At 42.0% G+C, this 24,041-nt stretch overlaps 1 protein-coding gene across 3 annotated transcripts in view; it reads right to left on the reverse strand.

Moving 5' to 3' along the window:
- Window positions 1-24,041, reverse strand: part of LOC149441443 (cadherin EGF LAG seven-pass G-type receptor 2-like) — a 465,765-nt gene that overhangs the window by 190,381 nt on the left and 251,343 nt on the right. For all 3 annotated transcript variants that reach the window (XM_089657338.1, XM_089657336.1, XM_089657337.1), the window contains exons 10-11: window positions 18,199-18,365; window positions 3,576-3,758 (exon numbers count right to left, since the gene is read on the reverse strand). In XM_089657338.1, coding sequence (XP_089513464.1) covers window positions 3,576-3,758; window positions 18,199-18,365 — 350 coding nt within the window. The remainder of the gene's footprint in view (window positions 1-3,575; window positions 3,759-18,198; window positions 18,366-24,041) is intronic.

Below are 24,041 nucleotides of genomic sequence, written 5' to 3' on the forward strand. Positions count from 1 at the left end.
TTACTCATGAAACGGTTCCTCTGGTACTCCAATTTGAGGCTGAGCATTATGAGACCATCAGCTAAATTTCCTGTCATCCTGGGCATTCCTTTGTTTTCTACTCATAATCCCTCTATCAACTGGGGAGCATGGACTATACATTTTACTACCCCCCATTGTGGGAACATTGGAGGGAATCATGTTGTACAAGTTCTCTACCAATCAGATGTCTGATAAAAAGAATGCCAATCAATTACTTCATCGCCAATACGATTGTCCCATTGAACTGCTTCCAGGAGCAGAAAAACCTTTTGGCCGCCTTTTCAATCTATCAGGAACTTGAATAAAATCACTATTAAAAACCGTTACACATTCCCTTTAATCGCTGAAATGTTGGAAAGACACCGCTCTGCCAAAGTCTTTACAAAACTTGATTTACGGGGAGCATTTAACCTTGTACGGAGATAGAGACGAATGGAAAACTACCTTTAGAACCAGATATGGACACTTCGAGTCCCTAGTTATGCCTTTTGGCCTATGCAATGCTCACGCAACTTTTCAGCACTTCATCAATGATGTTTTCCGAGATCTGTTGGACAGTTTGTTATTGCATATCTGGATAATTTCATCTTTTCAGACAACCTGGAGGAGCATCACAAGCATGTATGCACTATATTCAAAGGGTTAAGGATGAACCGATTTTACATCAAACTGGAGAAATGTGAGTTTGAACAAACCCAGATCCAGTTCTTAGGATATATTATTTCTTCAAAAGGAGTGAGCATGGATCCCGAAAAGATCAAGGCAGTGGTAAATTGGCCTGCCCCTAGAAACGTTTAAGGAAATACGATTTTTTGGATTTGACAACTTTTATAGGATATTCATAAGAAACTTCTCTAACGTAATAGCACCAATTACACAGGTGACAAAGAAAGGAGTGCCGTTTGCATGGTCAACTGAGGCGCAAACTGCTTTTATTAAGCTAAAGGCTCTTTTCACTTCTGCACCAATATTGGTACATCCAGATCCTGAGATACCTTTTATTTAGTGGATGCCTCAGACTCTGCCGTGGGAGCTATCCTTTCTCAGTGAAGAGGTGAAAAAAATGCAGCTTCTTCCCTGTGCATATTTTTCTCGCTTGATGTCATCAGCTGAAAAGAATGAGAACATTGGGAATAAGGAGTTGCTGGCAATTAAGGAAGCTCTTTTCAAATGGAGGCATCTGTTGAAAGGGGCTAAGCATCCTGTGACTGTCCTCACTGATCATAAAAATCTAGAATTCATCTGTTCTGCCAAGAGATTGTCTTCTAGACAAGCACGTTGGTCACTGTTCTTTTCCAGGTTTAATTTTATTATCTCATATCCACCTGGGTCAATAAATGGTAAGGCTGATGCCTTATCTTGGATGTTTTCTGGACCTCTCCAGGAAAACAACTATGAATGCAAAATCCTGCCTCAAAAGAACTTCATAGGGGTCACAAGTTATAAGGCATTCTTGAATCATCTCAAAGAGGGGTATGAGAATGACCGACTTCTCAATCTTCCACCTAAGGACATTAACCTGGCTTATAATGGCTTTTGGATTCAAGAGCATCATCTCTACATACCTGAATCTGCTCAGGTTGAAGTTCTCAGGTTGGTTAATGATTCCAAAATTTTTGGGGTTTCTAAGACTGAAGAACTTGTATCATGTTCCTTTTGGTGGCCTGGTTACAAAAAAGATGTCAAACATTATGTGGCCTCATGCCTGACCTGTGCATGCAATAAGACTCCCTGAGCCTCTCCTTCGGGGTTGCTTCAGCTATTCCCTGTTTCATTATGAATATGGGGGTCAATGTCTATGGATTGTGTGGTTGATTTGCCTCCCTCAAAAGGAATGACCACTATCTTGGTGGTTGTCAACCTTCTCACAAATATGGCCCATTTTGTTCCAGTTAAGGGGGTGCCCACTGCTGAACAAACTGCAGAACTGATGGTTCGAGAAGTCTTTAAACTGCATGGAATCCCTGATGATGTGGTGTCTGACAGAGGAGTGCAGTTTACTTCAAAATTCTGGAAAAGCTTTTGCTCAGCATTAGATGTAACAATCAATCTGTCCTCTGCTTTTCATCCCCAGTCTAATGGTCAGACTGAGAGAACCAATCAAACAATAGAGCAGCATCTTTGATGCTTTGTCACTTATCTTCAGTTTGACTGGGTGAACTGCCTTCCCACGGCAGAGTTTGCATACAACAATTCTAAACATAGTTTCACTTTTCAAAGTCCCTTTTACTTAAACACTGGTTATCATCCAGTTTTTATTCCTGATCTCCCTATCACAACTCCAATTACTGCTGTTACCAACAGACTAACTACATTGCAGGAGATTCAGGAGAAATAGATTGAGACTTTGAGGGAAGCTCAGGAATGTTATAAAAAGGCTGCTGACATCGGAGTTCACTTCCTACCTTTAATGTGGATGACAAAGCTTGGTTATCAACAAAAAATTTGAAGGTTCGTGTTCCATGTGCCAAGTTGGGTCAAAAGTTTGTGGGCCCTTTTCAGATTTCTGCTCAAATCAACCTGGTCACCTTTTGTTTAATACTTCCAGACAGTATGAAGATTCACCCTGTTTTTCACATATCGCTACTCAAACCGTTTCATGAAACTCCTTTCTCTGCAATAATTTTTCCACCTCCTCCACCCGTTGAGGGTGAAGAAGAATTTGTGGTGCAGAAAATTCTTGATTCCAGGATCTTTAGGAACAAATTACAATGTCTGGTATAATAGAAAGGATATGGGCCAGAAGAAAATTCTTGGGAGCTTGAGGAGAATGTTCACGCCAATAGATTAACAAGAGAATTCCACCAGAGGTTTACTCACTAACCTGGCACTAAGACGTCCAGGGGACATCCTGGGAGGAGGGGAGTACTGTCAGGGCCTGGACCTAAACCTCGGACCTCTACTGTGTCTGGCAGTAACACTTCTCACTGAGCTATCTGGGATGCTGGACAGCACTCTGTCTGCTCTATTGGACAATTCTGCCTTGTGCCTTGTTTCCTGCTGATTTAAGCCATTTCTTTGTACTTCCTGTTTGCCAGATTATTGTGCCTTCTCCAGCCAGTATCTCAATTTTGTATCTCCTGCTGCTGTCCATACCTTCGCTACCGACCTTTGGCTTGCAAAACCCATCTCCACCATCAGGAGCTCTGGTGAATACCAGTTAGTGCTTAGACCCCGCACCTCAGGTGAGCCTTCGTCATCTCCCAGGGTGACCTGCTTGTCTACCTATCCTGTTGGTTGGCCTTTTGCTATAGATACTGGTCTCTGAGCCTGACCTCTGACCGTGACACGCGTCTTGCTTGCTGCATTTGGGTTCCATTAACAATGAATGGTACCGCAAGTGAAACATGCGTCTTTAGTGCATTTTCTGAACTATAGCGTAAATATAGTTCATCTTTGGTAAAAAAAAAAAAAAAACTAAAAAATGTGCTACACATAACAGAATATTGTTGTACAGTATTGCTTTATCTCAACTATTGTGCAGTATCCTATTTTATACTTCAGAACACATGACAAAATTCAAAAATTCAATGAATGCTGAAAGAATGCAATACCTCCTCTTGGCCATAGTCAATCTGAAAGAGCAGAAGGTGGTTCCCAGTGAACTTAGGGTCACTTTGCAGCTCTAGTGATATGTGATGCCACACCCCGTCATTTAATTTTACATGAGGTAGATAAAATAAGGCATGATTGCCAGAGGAGCCACGTAGGGACAGCAACGGGGAAGCTTGACTCATCTGAAATTCATAAATAATGTTATAATTTACATAATGTCAAACTATACACCAGATTGGGAAATGTAATGCTAAAAATTAAAATGCAGCACTTTTCACAAGAAAAGTGAGGAGCATCCAAGCAGACACAGATCATGTACAACAGAATAAATACAGAAATATATTGCAAATGTACATCTTTGATAAGCCTTAGAGTGCTGTTGCTGCAAAGATAATACAACTTTCATATATAAAAATTACTTTGAGGAGTTAAAGTGACACTAAACTCAAATAAAAATAAATGCAATATGTTTAAATATAAGTAAGTAGAATGTACCTAGCATCTCTCTCTTCCTTTGTATTCACCTCTCAAATACAAGCTTTTTTCTGCTCTTCTCAGACTTTCTGTTCTAAGGTGGCTATGTTCATTCTCCATGCCCCCTTTGTGAATGAGAATATAGCCACTGTTTGCTGTTCGCCCCAAGATGGATTACACATCTACATGGAGATGCATTCAGCTCTAAGAGAGTTGTAGTAATAATAGATCAGGGATCAGAAATCATGGATACTGCGTGCTCTACACTATTTGCAGGAAAGTGCATCAGTGAAGAAATGGGAGTGTGCTCAGAACAAAAACACTACAACTACATACTTGATATTTTAGAACAATTGATGTAAACAATTGAGTTTAAGGTCACTTTAACATACCTATATGTATCTGAACAAAGGTTTTATTTATAGTAGAAAGGATTACATGAAATATCACCCTGTCAAGACAGAAACATGTATTCTGCCATTTCTAATCTCTCCTCCTGAACATGCAAGTTGTCTGGACGTCATGAAGACACTCTTGGTTCAGTGTTTTTGGGCTTAACGAATAAAGAAGCTGAGAATGTTCAAATATTAAATTGCACAAATATGTATCTCAAATATCCAAGCATGGTAAAGTGGAGGCAAAAAAATGAAGAAAAAAAAACTGAACAGACAGGCTCTACAGTGAAGGAAATAAGTATGTGATCCCCTGCTAATTTTGAATGTTTGCCCACTCACAAAGAAATGATCAGTCTAAAAATCGAATGGTAGGTGTATTGTAACACAGACATGCATATCTTTTGAATTGTTTGTTGCTATTTTGTCTCTAACAAATTATGCACTGATTTGCATGTTCATGAGGGAAAGAATTACTTGATTCCCTATCATTCAGCAGGATTTCTGGCTACCAGGTGTCTTTAATACAGGTAAAAAGCTAAGATTAGAAGCAGTATCTTAAAGGGAGTGCTACTAATCTCATTTTGTTACCTGTATAAAAGACACCTGTCTGGGGGCGCTCGTGAGCAGCAATTGTGATGGCCACATTGCAGGCCTGCTCCTTGGCCGCATGACACATTGGCCAATCTTCCAGCCCTCGGGGGGGGGGGGGGGTTTGCCTGCCATCCCTCTAGCCCCTCCTAGCCCCGTCCCCTGCTGCCCCGATGGGCAAGAAAAATGCAGCCTCCAGCGCTCGGTGGGCTGTGTCGGAACTTGTGGCCTAACCGCCGGAGGCCACGTCTGAAGCCCCGGCTTCAATCTCGGGTCCCCCGCCGGAGGCCGCATCCGAAGCCCCGGCCTCAATTTTGGGTCCCCTGCTGCTGCTACACACGGGCAGGCCGGATCCCAGTGGTGTTGACTACCTGGCATCAGAAGTATCCATGCAGTCTCCCACTCCAGCTGAGGGATGCTGAGCTCCTGCGCCACTTCAAGTCCATGCTGTAGTTGGAATTATCCTCCGCTACTTCCAAGCTGGCCGACCGTCTTACGCAAAAAATTTGGGAGTTGGGTAATCGGACGAACGATCTCGAAGATAAAATGGACGCTGCGGCCATGGTCATTGAAAGTCACGAACAGGATCTGTGTAACCTCAAGAAAGAATTGGCGGACGCACTGGTCCGGCTTGAGGATCTCACCCAAACCACTCTTCAGATGCGCCTCCAGTTAAAGCCCTTCACTTTGGTCCTGCTGATCCGCAGAATGAAATACGCCTGGGGCTTTCCGTTCCACCTCACCTTCAACTACCAGGGCTGCAGCCACTCTGTTGCCACGCTGGAGGAAGCCCACTCTCTCCTGGAATCTCTACACCTTTTTTTCGCCGGGAGGCGCTACTCACAGCCCAGCTCATTTATCCGGATCCCTGGTGAGGCTGCTTCCTCTGGGCCGCCTCTGGAAGAGGTCGTCCAATAGGAAGAGGGCCCTCCCTCAGACCCCTCTACGATCAAGTCCGTCCTGCTCTTTTCTGCACTGAAGCTGTATCTTGGACCTCCCACGTTGTGTTTCACCGCTGGACTCTCCTGACGGTACCATGAGTTTGGCCCTGAGGGCATTCCCAGTTTGTTAGTGTTCCAGGTTGGGCCTGATCCGGCCTGTTTCCTTGGGTCCATCCTTGAGTGGGGGTCGCCTTTTGGACTTGAGGATTATGACTTTTTGCCGTTGCGGACCACGGGTCCGGATGACGTTGTTCGGGTTCCCTTTGGTGGAATGGGAGGATAGTTACCTCGGGCTCCGGGGTGGGAAATTGGCCCGGGTAGGTCCGGGTTGGGTGTCGGTCCTACTGGGAGGTTGGTGGGGGACCACTTGGGCTGTGTTGTGGGGTACCACGACGGCCTGTAGTTGCCCTCCTGGAGGGAGTTGGCCCCCACGTTTAGCTGGGTCTCCAATAGGGAGGTCTCTGCAAATGTTCTCACTTCTGGGACTCATTTTTATTACTTTGGCACCCCGTTATGTTGTGTTGCCTTTTTCCCCCCTGAGGGTTTATGTAGGATGCATGTCACCATTGGCGTGATACGATTGTGTGGTTGTACATACTCCTTGTGTCGTTTTCTTCTTTTCTTGTTTTACTTTCGTCTCTGGTTTTTCTGCTTTTGTTTTTGCAGGGTTTCGGGACACCATGGTCCGACCGCCATTGGAAGTGGAAATTGTTGACTGACTTATGCTTTTTCTGCTGAGCATGCTGTGCTGATACACCATGGCCTCACCCCTTTTGAAAGTACATTCACAAAATGTTCAAGGGTTCAATTCACCTCAGAAGCAGGCTAAAGTTTTTCATCACCTCAAATCGCAACAAATTAACGTGGTATGTTTACAGCAGACCGTTTTCTCAGTCCTCCGCCCCACGGTATCTTTTGCCTTATTATCCCACTTTTTACATGGCCTCGGCTCCTGAGAAACGCCGGGGTGTACTGATAGCTTTCAAATGCAATTTCCCCTTTGTCTGTGCTCGGAATATAGCGGACTACACGGGCAGGTATTTGCTCCTGCAGGGCACCCTCTGGGACCAGGAGGTTACCTTTCTGTCTTACTACGCGCCCAATCGCTTTCAGCATAATTTTTTTCTCATCTTTGCACCATCGTTTCCCGACACTCCAAGGGTCTTCTTCTTCTTTTGGGAGATTCAAATGTTACTTTGGATTCGACATTGGATAGGCGCTATGCCCGGGGGGCGGCCCCTTCTCACGACTTAGTGCTAGAGGAACATATGCGCTCTCTCTTGCATACGGCGGGGCTGGCGGACGTCTGGAGGGAACATCATCCAACTGAGCGCAACTTTACATTCTATTCCAATCCTCATGACAGTTTTTGTAGAATTGACCATATATTCATGCATGTCCAGCAGCTTCCCTTGGTCAGGCGGATATCTATTCCCTCCTCTCCCTGGTCGGACCATGATCCCCTGGTACTCCTCCTTGCCCTCTCTGGGTCGGTACGGTGCCCCTTTCACTGGCGCATTAATGATTCTCTATTGACCACTCAGGTTACCTTCCAACAAATAGAATCTTTCTTACGCACATACTATGGAAAACTTGGGATCGGTCTCTTCTGCAGTGCCCCTGTGGGAGGCGCATAAAGCCACATTGCGGGGTCAGTTGTACAGCTGGCGGTGGCTCGGAAGCAGGAGCTCCGACTTTTGGAGCTTCATTCTCTCCTGGCCTCTGCGGATGCTCGTTGGAAGTCACCCACGGCCCATAACCGCACACGGGACTCTCTGGCTGCAGAGTTGAACCTACTTGCTTCTTCAGAGGCGGAACGGGCCCTGGCTTGAACCAAACACTAATTTTATTCCTGTGCTAATAAGCTGGGTCCGATGCTGGCCAGGAAACTCAATTCTGTGGGGAAACCCCATAAACCATTCCGATTGCGACTTCCTGCGTGTGGCTGTACTTCTAATCCCCAGCAGATTGTTTCCCGTTTCACAAACTTCCTTTCGTGCCTTTATGCTAAACCAGATCCTTTCCCTGTGGCTCAGGCAGAGGCATTGTTCCAAGATCTGACTTCCTGGATTATCCGAGGCAGCGCAGATGGTCCTCAACGTCGGTGTCACCGTGTCGTTAGTGCTCCAAGCTATCAAACCTCTACGGTCACCATGGACCCAGGTCCCGACGGCTTCTCCAGTCTCTAGTATAAAAAATTTGCAACCCTGTTGTCGGTACTAAGAGCATGAGGAGAGACAAGGAGTTTTCATCACAGTCAGCCATTATCTGACATTACATGCACATGGAGATTGGTGGAGTTTGAGGAGAGGAAGAAAGACTCCCTGGGGAGGATCAATCACAGGTATACCTGATAGACCGAGATTTGTTTATAGAAAAAACAGGTCCCTAAGGACAAGAATTGCCCATAATGTTATTGATCCTCCAAAGAAAGATTTATTCCCTTATTTAAAAGGGTTCCTTCACTGTAATAAGTGTAAAGTGTGTAAAACAGTTAAAAGGGAATCCAGAAATAAAAGAAAAACCTTTCACTCCTCATTCTTTAATAAAGAATATAAAATTAATTCTTTGATTACTTGTAATTCCTCACATGTGGTCTATGTTTTAGAATGTCCGTGCCACCTTCAATACATAGGAAGAACAGGAAGATGTTTAAAAACAAGAATAGGTGAACATATTGGTAATATTAAAAAGGGCTTTGACAAGCATAGTGTATCAAGACATTTTAAATTGTGATCCCAGTTTGTTAACTTTTTATGGGATAGATATTGTTATACCACATTGGAGAGGAACTGATTTGATAAATTAAATTAAAAAAAAGAGACCTATTGGATTTATGAACTGAATTCTCTGAAACCCAATGGGTTGAATATAGATATTGACCTGAACTGTTTTCTCACAAATTTAAAAAAAAAAAAAAAAAACATTTTATGGCATTGCATGGTTAGAGTCTTTCCTTAAGTATGAGCTGGCCCTTTAAATGCTTTGCGGTTGCAGTTTCCTCATTGTTATATTTGTTTTTGCTGTTTTTGATCTATGGGCATTTTTTCATCATGTAATATTCCCCTGCCATTTGGTATATTGATTTTATATATTTTCATGGTTTATATACAGTGAGGAACAGAAGTATTTGAACACCCTGCGATTTTGCAAGTTCTCCCACTTAGAAATCACGGAGGGGTCTGAAATTCACATTGTAGGTGCATTCCCACTCAGAGACAGAATTAAAAAAAAAATGCAGGAAATCACACTATGATTTTTAAAGAGTTTATTTGTCTTGCACTCTATTTGAGTATTTGAACACCTAAGAAAAAGCAAGAATTCTGGCTCTCAAAGACCTGTTACTGTGCCTTTAAAAAGTCCACCTCTACTCCACTCACTAATCTAACTTAATAGCACCTGTCTGAGCTCTTTAAAGACACAATGTGAATTTCAGACCCCTCCATGATTTCTAAGTAAGAGAACTTGCAAAATTGCAGGGTGTTCAAATACTTCTGTTCCTCACTGTATACCATTATTCTTTGTTGATGATCTGTCACTGGTGGAGCGTGTGTGTAACATGATTCCTGATTGATGACAGCTGGTCGCCTCTGGTGCAGTGAATATTTAATGAGTGTGTGATGTCTCACATCCATCCACTCCGTGAGGACGTCGATGACAAAACGCGTAGGGAGGGGCCTGTGGATGCGATGTCAGTACGTTCCCAAGCTGTTGGTATGGCACATGCTAGGCTGGGTTCGTTCTATTGTATTCCATCACGCTGTTTGTGCTGGTGTCGGCTTGGACACCGCTTTTTGTAAGTGCAATGTGTTTTTTAATAAATAAGACATTTTAAGAAGTACTGCACCATGAGTTTCTGTTCTCTTATATCCCGAGTGGTGGTCTGAACATGCAAAGGAAGTGGTGGTTTCTTAATGAAGTGGATCCATATGGTTATACATTCCCTGCAGAGTATTACTCCTTGGATAGTGAATATCAAGTTTCAAGTGTTGTCTCATCATCTTGCAGAATATTGCTCCCGGAGCAGAAAGTGCTTATTCCGATTTATAACTTGATCAGCATATTGCTCTGGTGAGTTCATTCAATTTATCCGATGGTGGATTGGCACATGGTGGATTTTGTTGGACACTTTTTATTTGCTGCACCATATCTTTTTTTTGGACTTTATATGATTTGTATATGATGTTTTTATACTTCGTTATTTATATATATTTTTTTGGACACTTTCAACTAGCACAACCTGTTTAATAACTCCTTTATTGTTTGTAATATCTTTGGAACCATTGGTGGACTGGACATATTATGCGGAAGAAAGAAGTTGTGTAAAAATGGAGGAAACACTAAGGCACAGCTGGGAAAGATAATATGGATTCCAAGTAAATTCCGTATGTTGGGGGGAAATGGGAGTGTTTTGACAAGGGAGGTATTGAGAGTTTGGGATAAGCTACACAAATCTATGTGGTTGGGAGTTTAATTCACTCAGGATTCCCCTTGTGGGGACTGTTTTTTTTCCACCAGGGAATGATGAAATAGCAGGAAGATGGTTTAGGCATAGAGATGCATGATTGGGGGATATTTTAGTTAAGGGGAAGGTGTGTAACTTTCAGGAACTGAGGGGAAAGGAAGGATTTATTTTTTGCATTAGATGAATTTATACCAATTGGGACATTTTGTTTCAACACTTTCCCGCCCTCTGAGGGAGGTGGAGGATATGCTTCCATTTGAAAAAAATGTTGAGCCAAGATACAGCTTGTAAACATGTATTGTCCAAAATATATAAGATGCTCAACGAGTTAATGGAGACAGAGCATCCAAGATTCTTAGAGAGTTCGGGAAAAGAACTGGGCACAAAGATGGATGAGCAACAGAAGAAAGTGTTTAAATTAGTACACTGGGCTGTAAATTTGAATACGGTGGAAATTAATTATAAATGTTTGATAAGATGGTATTGTACACCGAATATTGCACATAAATTAAGGGAAGAAGTTTCACCACTTTGTTGGAGGGGTTGTGGAGAAAGAGGGACTGTGTCACACATTTGGTGAAAGTGTAAAAAATTCAGAAATATTGGCAGGATGTAATTGTATACAGGAGATTTTGGGAGTGAATATCCAAAAAGACCTATGGGTGTGTTTATTTTACAGTACAGAAGTTTCAGACAAAAAGTTTAAAAGGCAGTGTATTATATCATCTAATTAGTGCCGCTAAAGGTTTGATCCCCAAATTTTGGAAAACACAGGACCCCCCAAAGATGAGAGAATGGAATAACAGGATAGAATATATACAGTCAGGTCCATAAATATTGGGACATCGACACAATTCTAACATTTTTGGCTCTATACACCACCACAATGGATTTGAAATAAAACAAACAAGATGTGCTTTAACTGCAGACGGTCAGCTTTAATTTGAGGGTATTTACATCCAAATCAGGTGAACGGTGTAGGAATTACAACAGTTTGCATATGTGCCTCCCACTTTTTAAGGGACCAAAAGTAATGGGACAGAATAATAATCCTAAATCAAACTTTCACTTTTTAATACTTGGTTGCAAATTCTTTGCAGTCAATTACAGCCTGAAGTCTGGAACGCATAGACATCACCAGACGCTGGGTTTCATCCCTGGGGATGCTCTGCCAGGCCTCTACTGCAACTGTCTTCAGTTCCTGCTTGTTCTTGGGGCATTTTCCCTTCAGTTTTGTCTTCAGCAAGTGAAATGCATGCTCAATCGGATTCAGGTCAGGTGATTGACTTGGCCATTGCATAACATTCCACTTCTTTCCCCTAAAAAACTCTTTGGTTGCTTTTGCAGTATGCTTTAGGTCATTGTCCATCTGCACTGTGAAGCGGCGTCCAATGAGTTCTGAAGCATTTGGCTGAATATGAGCAGATAATATTGCCCGAAACACTTCAGAATTCATCCTGCTGCTTTTGTCAGCAGTCACATCATCAATAAATACAAGAGAAGCAGTTCCATTGGCAGCCATACATGCCCACACCATGACACTACCACCACCATGCTTCACTGATGAGGTGGTATGCTTAGGATCATGAGCAGGTCCTTTCCTTCTCCATACTCTTCTCTTCCCATCACTCTGGTTCAAGTTGATCTTGGTCTCATCTGTCCATAGGATGTTGTTCCAGAACTGTGAAGGCTTTTTTAGATGTCGTCTGGCAAACTCTAATCTGGCCTTCCTGTTTTTGAGGCTCACCAATGGTTTCCATCTTGTGGTGAACCCTCTGTATTCACTCTGGCGAAGTCTTCTCTTGATTGTTGACTTTGACACACATACACCTACCTCCTGGAGAGTGTTCTTGATCTGGCCAACTGTTGTGAAGGGTGTTTTCTTCACCAGGGAAAGAACTCTTCGGTCATCCACCACAGTTGTTTTCCGTGGTCTTCCTGGTCTTTTGGTGCTGCTGAGCTCACCGGTGCGTTCTTTTTTAGGAATGTTCCAAACAGTTGTTTTGGCCATGTCTAATGTTTTTGCTATCTCTCTGATGGGTTTGCTTTGTTTTTTCAGCCTAATGATGGCTTACTTCACTGATAGTGACAGCTCTTTGGATCTCATCTTGAGAGTTGACAGCAACAGATTCCAAATGCAAATAGCACGCTTGAAATGAACTCTGGACCTTTTATCTGCTCATTGTAATTGGAATAATGAGGGAATAACACACACCTGGCCATGGAACAGCTGAGAATCCATTTGTCCCATTACTTTTGGTCCCTTAACAAGTGGGAGGCACATATGCAAACTGTTGTAATTTCTACACCGTTCACCTGATTTGGATGTAAATTCCCTCAAATTAAAGCTGACAGTCTGCAGTTAAAGCACATCTTGTTCATTTCATTTCAAATCCATTGTGGTAGTGTATAGAGCCATAAATGTTAGAATTGTGTCGATGTCCCAATATTTATGGACCTAAATGTATACAGGATGAAGATAGAATGGAAAAATTTAGAAAGGACTGGAGTAAGTGGGATGCTTTTAAGGCCTCGGAAAAAAATTATGAGAGAATGGGAGCCCCGAAAGTCGAGGTGGAGAAAGAAAAATATTAGTTGAGAAGTAGTAGAGATGGAATGGAATCTATAGCTCTGAATAAGGGAGGTAGACAGCCTTAAAAGAAGAAATAAAGAAGATCTTAATGGACAGGGATAGGGAGTGGGAGGGGAGGAATGGGGAGGGAAGAGGGTGGGAATGAGGTATCATGTATAGTTTGGAACATGTTATTAATGTGATTTATTGTGTATTGTAATTAAAATTAATAAAAAAGATATATATAAAAAAAAAAAAATAAATAAAAAAAAGGACTGTCGCTCTCAATATTACTTTGGTCTCAGATTTGGTTTTGTGCCTACAATCCCACTTCCCTTACAAATGGGCTTCCTCTTCTCTTGAATACCTAGGCATTCGCCTGAACCCAACCTATGGCTTGTTGTTAACTGCAAATTATTATCCATTGCTTCACTCTGTGCCCTCTCTTATGCACTCCTGGCAATTTCCACACCTGTCTTAGATAGAACGTGTTAATTCAGTGAAAATGACCATCTTGCCGAAATTGTTATACTATTTTCGCACCCTCCCAGTGCGCGTTCCTCCTCATTTCCTTCAGTTGATTCAGGCGAAGATTATGCAGTTTATCTGGGCCAATAAGTGCCCCAGAGTCTCCAGAAATATGCTTTTTGTTCATAGACTCCAAGGTGGTCTTGGGGTGCCTAATGTAACTAAGTATTATCAGCCAAGCAAGCCAGATTGCCCCGCTGTCTATGTTGCACGCTTCCTCGGATGTTCCACTCTGGGTCCTGCTGTAACTACCTAATTGTGCTCCTATTGCGACATCGACGCTTCTATGGCTTCCCTCTGCCCTACGGCACCGAGTCCGATTTTGCTCCATGGCTTACAAGTGTGGGACTCGGTACATTACTCCAGTGGCCTGATGTCACCTTTACTAACTTTGCTCCCAATTATTAACAACCCTCTCTTCCTACCAAGTTTATTAACCAAGGGCATTTTCTTGGTGGGTGGCCAATGGTTTTTCGCAGGTGCAACAATTTGACTTCTCAGTACTTCCCCACTTGGAATTCTCTTCGGGAGTCATGGGATGTCCCTCCGGCGGAATTTTTTGGTTACCTTCAATTGCAACATTGGCTGACCTCACTGTGGGGCACTTCTGCTTTCCTGTACCAGAAATCTGCCTTTGAACGGCTTTCCCAACAGCGTCTGGGTGCCCTGGGCCTTATTTCCCTTCTTTATGCAGCTTTGAACAGACGCTCGACGCATACTTCTCTCTCATATGTCGCTCAGTGGGAGCACGACCTGGTGGCAGTTGTGTATCTGGAGGTCTGGAATCAGGCCTGGTCCCTTATATCTAAATGTTCATTTAATACGACCACACTGGAGGCGGCATACAAAGTATTGTTTTGTTGGTATTGGGTTCCGGCTCGTTTAGCCCAGGAGAACCCTGTCTGCAGTGATCGATGCTTTCGGGGTTGTGGGCATCGTGGTAATGTATTGTATAACTGGTGGTCATGACCGAGACTGTTTCGTTTTTGGTCTCATGTGTTTGGCCTCCTTTTCACCTTGTTCCATCTCTCCATACGTTGGGATGCTCGGTATGCTTTGCTTCATTGCCCCATACCGGGCCTCTTGGCTCACCAGCATAAGTTGACTCTCAATTTGTTTTTGATGGCCACTAGAACAATTGCTTAGTCATGGAAGAGCCCCTTTGTCCCTCTTCAGGGGGTGCGGGACCATATGACCACTATGATGCTCAATGAACAGATGTCAAGTATCTATTATGACTCCTAATGGAAATTCTTGAAAATATGGGAACTGTGGTTGCAATATGCCTTTCCCATGCTCCCCCCCCCCCTAGTCTGGGGTTGTGATGTTGCTCGGTATTGGCATTCGCGGACCCCTGCTCTTGGTCTTGTCATCTTTTTTCTTTTGTACTCCTACTTCCTTTTGTTTGTTTTTGGTGTGGCAGTGAATAGCTGCCTTTGGTTTGAGTTACTGTCGGTGTTACACCAATGTTTTTGTCATTTATATGCCATTGATAGCCCCTGCGTGGACGCACCTTTTGCTCTGTTGGTGTTGGAGCACAGTTTCCTTTATTTTTTTATATGCAATTGATGGCCCCTGCGTGGGCGTGTTTTGTTGCTCCTGTCTTTTTAAACTGTTTATAAATTAATAAAAACATTGAAATACAAAAGACACCTGTCCAGAGGAGCAATCAAACAATCAGATTCCAAAGTCTCCACCATGCAAAGACCAAAGAGCTGTCCAAGGATGTCAGGGATAAGTTTGTAGACCTGCACAAGCCTGGGCTGGGCTTCCAAACTATCGCCAAGCAGCTTGGTGAGAAGATGACAACAGTTGATGCAATCATTCGCAAATGGATAAAACACAAAAACAACTGTCAGTCACCCTAGGTCTGGTGCAAGATCTCACCTCGTGGAGTGTCAAATGATCATGAGGACAGTGAGGAATCATCCCAGAACTACACGTGAGGATCTTGTCAATCTCCAGGCAGCTGGGACCACTGTCACCAAGAAAACAATTGGTAACACACTACGCCGACAAGGATTGAAATCCTGCAGTGCCCGCAACGTCTCTGCTCAAGAAAGCACATGTCCAGGCCCCTCTGAAGTTTGCCACTGAACATCTGAATGATGCAGAGAAGGACTGGTTTAAAGTGTTGTGGTCATATGAGACCAAAATCGAGCTCTCTGGCATCAACTCAACGTGTTTGGAGGAGGAGGAATGCTGCCTATGACCCCAAGAACACCATCCCAACTGTCAAACATGGTGGTGGAAACATTCTGCTTTGGGGGTGTTTTTCTGCTAAGGGAACAGGACAACTGCACCGCATCAAAGGGACGATGGACGGGGCAATGTAACGTCAAATCTTGGGTGAGAACCTTCTTCCCTCAGCCAGGGCATTGAAAATGGGTCGTGGATGGGTGTTCCAGCATGACAATGACCCAAAACACACGGCCAAGGCAACAAAGGAGTGGCTCAAGAAGAAGCACATTAAAGGTCCTGGAGTGGCCTAGTCAGTATCCAGACCTTTATCCGATTGAAAATCTGTGGAGGGAGCTGAAAGTTTGAGTTTCCAAACGTCAGCAACCAAACCTTAATGACTTGGAGAGGATCTGCCAAGAGGAGTGGGCCAAAACCCCTCCTGAGCTGTGTGCAAACCTTGTGGCCAACTACAGCAAACGTCTGACCTCTGTGATTGCCAACAAGGTATTTGCCACCAAGTACTAAGTCATGTTTTGTGAAGGGGATCAAATATTTTTTTCCTTCATGAACATGCAAATCAGTGCATAATGTGTTAGACATGCATTTCTTTTGAATTTTTTGTTGCTATTCTGTCACTGTGTTACAATACACCTACCATTCGATTTTTAGACTGATCATTTCTTTGTGAGTGGGCAACCATTCAAAATCAACAGGGGATCAAATACTTATTTCCTTCACTGTATATGCAATATCTCTATAATACTTTCATTTCACTTTCATTATCATTGAAAGTGAAAGTAAAATAAAATTAGAAATTTTGGGTTGCCCCCAGTAAGAAGGGAAATCTTCCAATGGGGCTCTAGTTCTGTGGTTCCGCAAGAAATTCCCTTAATCTGCAGGGATTTCCTCTCACTTCACGTTTGGCTATGGGACAGGAAGTGAAGGGAAAATTTTTGCAATGGGACACAGATGGCGGAAAAAAAAAAAAAATCTGGCACGGGTTGTAACCCTCCCTTGCTCTATCAAAAAAAAAAAAATTTTGCCTATAGTTCTACTTTAATATCTTTGAGTCTTTGGCCTAAAACAGGGTACTGAATTAAAATTCACCACACATCGGTACCTGTGACAACTTTCCATGCACGCCAAGCCACATGTTGCCACAGCACCAGGTGGCTTGATGCGGCACAATTTATAAATGGGTCCAGGACTTCTTTCATCAGTTCCCTCCCCTTCACATAAAGGTCCCCCTCCCTTCACAGCTATGTCCTCATCTCCCCTTCACATCACCCCCTCCCCCACTTTCAGTAGTGTTCTCAAACTCTCTTGACACCCCCCCAACAGTACTGTCCTCTGCCCCCCTTTACGGCAGCGTACTCTTCTCATCATCCCCCCGCATTACTGCACACTGTAATCCTCAGCCCCCACATTACAACTCTCAGGTACTCCACATTACTCTTCTCAGCTTCCCCAACATTGCTGTCCTTCCCATTTACTTTAAAACATATCTAAAACCAAACTTTTTTTTCTTTAAATCTGGATAGATTAGGGGATGTTTGAACTCCCTGTCAGGTTTTTAGCATTCGGTTTCCCATTAACAATCTCTGTCTCTACTTTCTGTCCCAAAGACGTAACAGGAAGTAAGATAAATCTCCCTATAGTGAGGACTTGTCACAGAACAGCTGCCTCCATTGCAAGATTTCCCCTTGTTTTCTAATCTGGTTTGACAATTTAAGATTTTGGATCACTTATTTTCAGTCCTGGTGACAATGGATACCTATACAAATAGAGAGGATGAATCTTCACAGTAGGGACACAGACAGCAATAAAAACCCCACAAAAGTTCTAACCCCTCTCTACTCTATTTACATTTTTTTTTTCTTTAGATTAGTTTTAATGACAATTTTCTGAAACCAATGTAATTAAGAGAAACTTCAAAACAATTTAAGCACAATAGTACCAACATTTTAAATTGCTCATTATCAGTTGATTTTCAACTATGAAATTAAACACATTTCACTCAGTACATTACCATTTCAAATTACCATTTCAAAATCATTTTGAAATCTCCTTAGAAATTTTAATTCTTGCTCAATATTGTAAGTGAAATGGTTTTGAAACAATAATGCTTCACTAATTTAGGTGTAGCATAATTTTGTTAAATTAGGTTTCTGTCCTTAACAAGGCATTCCTGGTTACAATAATTAATAGACTACATTGTCAAACAAGATTATTACAAAAAAATCCCTGACCACATGGGCTGAGAGATATATTCCTCTGTATAGCAAAGGAAGGTGCTACTGTCTGCTTCTCTGTCGGGACATCATTTTTCAAGGGATTGGGGGCACAGACTATTGACCTCAACATTTACAGACGAGAAGATACACAGGAATCCAAATGCATAATCAACTTCGGTTAACATAAATTACTGCCCCAAAAAACATTTTGTATAGCAAATAAGCATAAATGTGTTCTAGATACCTGCAGCATGACAGAACAATTCTGTTCACCTTCTGCTTGAAGTAAAATGGCATCTGACTGCTGTGTACGAATCATGAGACTCAAATGCCAGGGCACATTTAGAGGTAGCAACAGGCTGTTCCACAATATTATGCCATTTCCCAGAAACCGAAAGGTAGACTGCATACCTAGGAGATAAAAACAAGGTCAGTATCAGAGCAATAACAAAGTCAGGCAGCTTTGCTGAACACATACAAAAAGCTAAAAAATAGTAAGTAAAAAAAAAAATACATCATCAGCAAAATATCAATAAATATCAAATACCAGTGCACCAGAGTGTTCATAACTAAGGTCCCTTAGTAGCTGAAAAACCTCCACCACCCCAGCAGAGCAACATATGTGTTATAACCAGCGCCTAATAATTGGATATCTTCAACGCTAAATTCAAAATGTCCTTTCAAGGAAATCTTTAAAACCTGTGTTCCAAGTACATTTGTTGTACAACCATCTACTTTCTTTGAATTCCCGCTGAAAATTCACTCTCCCGAATATCCAATGTCCAAAAAATATAAAAAGAAAAACTATATAGTGTAGTAAGTTTAACTCCATATGTGTGTTAAAATATTCATATAATGTGCTCAGATTAAAATATGTGCAAACCTTTCATATACCACTCCAAAATCTTCCTCCCAAATCTTTATATGTAGTGTCCTTCCTGGGGAAGATCCTCACCCCTTGCTTCCAGGTGAGTATTAGGAACTCCCTAAAAAAATAAATCATGTGCAATACCGTAATGTACAAATAATAAATAATTTTTAATTCCTACTACTCACATTAAGTGAGGCTCAGCTGTGCATATCCCTTTAAGACCCTTTCAGTGTTCCACCACGTACAATGTGCTCAAGTAATCACTCTATGCACATTAAAGTAGGTGCTACTACCTCCCAGTGTTATAATGCAGCTTTATCACCAGTGCCCTGGCAGAGGCAACTATCTCTTCATCCATATGATCTGTATAAACAAAGCCGGCCTTCCAGTGTATACTCTGCAATCTTGTTTAGTGGCGTGTAACAGGTGACAGCCACAAATGTCAACATGTTTCAGCCAAACTGGCCTTTTATATAACTAACATACACTGCTTAAAAAGTGTGCATTGATTAAGGGTGTAATTAAAAACATATGAGTTCAATAAACGTTATACAAACAGGTACAGATCTCAGAGATGAAAAAAAACAACTCATGTTAAAACAATACAATGCTGGATAAAGGGAAGTATGAATGTAATTTTGAATGGGAGGAAAATGAAAATATAGATATGCATGCACAGCACCATATATGAAAAAATAAATAATAAAAACGAATGTATACATGGATCTACAGGCTTTGGGAGGCAGGCTGCTGCAAAATAAAATTGTCATACCTGACAATTTAAGTCCTATTAACCCCTTCCCGCCGACGCCTCCCGGCCCTTTAAGAGATTCAGACGGCGGGAGGCGGGGCGGTTGGGGCGTGGTTTAGGAATCATGTGACTGCCGTGATGACGCGTGGTCACATGATCGGGAAAAGCCCAGATCGAAAGAGCAGACCGGGACCTTTCCGTGAGTACCACACGTGTGCTGGGAGCGCGCAGGGCGCGCGCTCTCAGCACATATGTATTTAGTTACATGGACGCAAATGTGCGGCCGCTCGGCCTCTAGGCCCAGTCGCCGGGAGGCAGCACATTTGTGTGCGGCCGGCGCAAAGGGGTTAAAGGGACAGAAGCCTTTTATGACCTCATTTAACGGTCTGGTCATACGACATTTGAAGCCCATGTCCAGGATCCGTCTGTGTGTGGTGGCTCTTGATGCACTGACTCCAGCCTCAGTCCACTCCTTGTGAAAGTCCCCAACACTTTTGAATGGCCTTTTCCTGACAATCCTCTCTAGGCTGCGGTCATCCCTGCTGCTTGTGCACCTTTTTCTTCCACATTTTTCCCTTCCACATAACTTTCTATTAATGTGCTTTCATACAGCACTTTGGGAACATCCAACTTCTTTTGCAATTACTTTTTGAGGCTTTCCCTCGTTATGGAGGGTGTCAATGATGGTTTTCTGTTCAACTGTCAGGTCAGCAGTCTTTCCCATGATTGTGATTCCTACTGAACCAGACTGAGAGACCATTTAAAGGCTCAGGAACCCTTTGCAGGTGTTATGGCTTAATTAGCTGATTAGAGTGCGACACTTTGAGCCTAGAATATTGCACCTTTTCACAATATTCTAATTTTCTGAGATTGTGGATTTGGGGTTTTCATGAGCTGTAAGCCATAATCATCACAATTATGACAAATCACGGCCTGAACTATCTTGCGTTGCATGTAATGAGTCTCTCATAAATTAGTTTCACCTTTTAAGTTGCATTACTGAAATAAATGAACTTTTGCACGATATTCTAATTTTTTGAGTTTCACCTGTATATGGTCATAATTCGTATATATATATCTATCTTAATTGATGTTTTTAGCGCTGCATATTTTTATGTTTAGATATTTTATGAAGAGGTCCTAGAGGTTTACCTTTTATGCCAGCAGCTTCTATATTTATTTGTTTACCCACCCAGCGCTCGTTTGTCTTATTTAATAGGTCTGGTCATATACAAGCACAACCGGTGAAGGTGCATAAAATATTTTATGATTGGTGGACTGCGCGGTTATTTCGTTTCACAGCAGTAGAAGTGTCAAGGTCACAGACTTAATAAGGACATGTTTCAGCAGTAATATAATTGCAGAGATATTGATATGTATTTTTTCGATGTTGGACTATTATTTTTTTAATATTCTTTCACATTTTTGCAATTGGTAGTGAAGCGCAACACTATTTCTCAATTTATTCTCTATGACATAATGGTATGAATATGTGTAGAGTGTAAGTGAACCACTAATTTTCACAGTTTTTATACATAATTTTTATTTTATTTTCACTTTTGTATTGATTTTACCACAATTTTATTATTTATAATATTTAAATATTAGCACTTAGCATACACCATAGTAGCTCACAAGACCCCACACTTTAGTATCCATTGGATCTGAGTTGTTTCTTTTCAGATGTATAATGACTTGCAATATAGTTTTTTGCCACTAAATGGGAGCATATTGTAATTTGAAGGTTGTGCTCCTTCAGTGGGAAGTTAATATGTCTTGTTCCACCAAGTATCCCGTTTTTTAGAGTCTCTGTATTTTTTTATTTTGGTAGTTCATTTTTATGAGGATTCATTTTAGGGGTAGAAGATATGAGTGATTTTGTGGTTGCCCTGGCAAGTATGTTATATTTATATTTAAAGAATTCTTAGTTTTAAATAATTTTATTTTAATTTGTAAGATGCGGACCTTAAAGGAACGAACGGCAGAAGTAATAGTATTTCAAAATGGCCGAGGCATCTCTCAATCACATCCTAGGAAGAAATTTATTGGAAGTGACGTCATCACTTTTACAGGAAGTGCCACAGTTGTCATCTTGAGTGAGGTTTACAGGCTATTTTAAAACATCAGCTTGTAAGTAAAATGACATATGAATAGATAGTTTGTTATATATATATATATATATATATATATACAGTTGTGGCCAAAATTATTCAACCCCCACTGAAATTGAGTGTTTTGGCCAGTTTGACATTGCTTTTGATCATTCAGTCATCTTGCTTACATTTACATTAAAGAGGCACTTGTAGGTCAGACAAATATAACATAACAGTTATAATGAAATAACCACAAATGTCTTTTCTGTGCTCACAGCATTATCAGTTTTATTCAACCCCCAAGTGACATTCAATCTTAGTACTTAGTACAGCATCCTTTTACAGTTATAACAGCTTTTAAACGTGAAGCATAGCTTGACACAAGTGTCTTGCAGCGATCTACGGGTATCTTCGCCCATTCTTCATGGGCAAAGGCCTCCAGTTCAGTCACATTCTTAGGCTTGCGCACTGCAACTGCTTTCTTTAAGTCCCACCAGAGGTTCTCAATCGGATTTAAGTCTGGTGACTGCGATGGCCACTCCAAAATGTTCCAGCCTTTCCTCTGCAACCATGCTCTAGTGGACTTGGAGGTATGCTTGGGATCATTGTCCTGTTGAAAGGTCCAACGTCTCCCAAGCCTCAGGTGTGTGACGGACTGCATCACGTTTCCATCCAATATCTCCTGGTACTGAAGAGAATTCATGGTACCTTGCACACGCTGAAGCTTCCCTGTACCTGCAGAAGCAAAACAGCCCCAAAGCATGATTGACCCTCCACCATGCTTCACAGTAGGCAAGGTGTTCTTTTCATCATAGGCCTTGTTCTTCCTCCTCCAAACATAGCGTTGATCCATGGGCCCAAACAGTTCTAATTTTGTTTCATCAGTCCACAGAACACTATCCCACAACTTTTGTGGTTTGTCCACATGGCTTTTGGCATACTGCAGTCGACTCTTCTTATTCTTTGGAGACAGCAAGGGGGTACGCCTGGGAGTTCTGGCACGGAGGCCTTCATTACGCAGTGTGCGTCTTATTGTCTGGGCTGAAACTTCTGTACCCACATCTGACAAATCTTTTCTCAGTTCCTCAGCAGTCACACGGGGACTTCTCTCCACTCTACGCTTCAGGTAGCGCACAGCAGTCGAAGTCAGCATCTTCTTTCTGCCACGACCAGGTAGCGTTTCAACAGTGCCCTTTGCCTTGAATTTGCGAATGATGCTTCCTAAGGTGTCTCTTGGTATGTTTAACATCTTTGCAATCTTCTTATAGCCATTGCCCTTCCTGTGAAGAGAAATCACCTCTTCTCTTGTCTTCCTGGACCATTCTCTTGCCTTCACCATGTTTGTAACCACACCAGTAAATGTCTAGAAGGAGCTGAGTATCACAGTCATTTTAAAGCTGCCTAATTGGTGCTTATTATGCTTGATTGCTGCTCGGTGACATCCACAGGTGTTTTCAATACCTGATGGAAAGCACCTGTATGAACCTCTGTTCTTCAGAGTGGTAGTCTTTAAGGGGTTGAATAATTGTGGCAATGAAGAAACCACATAAGAACCATTTACTACTGTATTACATAAACAATTGATGTCATTTTAGTTGCATTTGGGTAGTTACAACGTCCTTGTAGGATTTGATTCTGAATACAATTCCAAATGTACACTATAGTCCCTAAACCCCTTTACAGCATTGGGGGTTGAATAATTTTGGCCACAACTGTATATATATATATATATACACACACACACACACACACACACACACACACACTGCACTATGGATCTGTTTGATGTTTTCTATAGTGAAATCCTGATGTTTTGATAAGTGAAGAATTCTGTGGATCTTTGATATGAAGATAACTGAATGCAAATAGCAATTTTTTGATTCATTGGGTAATGTGCATGGAGTGACCGTTTGGTGAATAGTGGGACTGGATACGCATTGCACAGTGTCTATAAGAAGGCATTGATTTTGCATGCTTATGTGAGTGGTATGGGCGCTTATATAATTCAGCGGCATCATACTATATTCAGATTTTTGTTTTTTGAGGATCTTTGCACACACATATTGGAATCAAGAAGGAAAATTGGCTGCAGAAAGGATTTATTGGATATGCTTATGAGATTAGAAGATTTGGTAAGGTGCATAGAGTGAATAATTGGCACACTGCAAGTGGTAGAATACTGAAAAGGTCTGAAAGGGATATGCACATCTGAGACTCACTTGATGTGAGCAGTAGGAATTAAAATGTATTTATGATTTGTACATTATGGTGTGGCACAATTGCGTATGATTTTGTTTTTGGGGGGGAGCTGCTTGTTAGGGATCCGGGTATGACCAGAAATGTGTGGGAACACAGGTGTAGTCAGGGCTGGA

Source organism: Staurois parvus, unplaced genomic scaffold, assembly GCF_062004578.1.
Source record: "Staurois parvus isolate SC_StPar_1 unplaced genomic scaffold, SC_StPar_1.0 ptg000984l, whole genome shotgun sequence".
NCBI lineage: Eukaryota > Metazoa > Chordata > Amphibia > Anura > Ranidae > Staurois > Staurois parvus.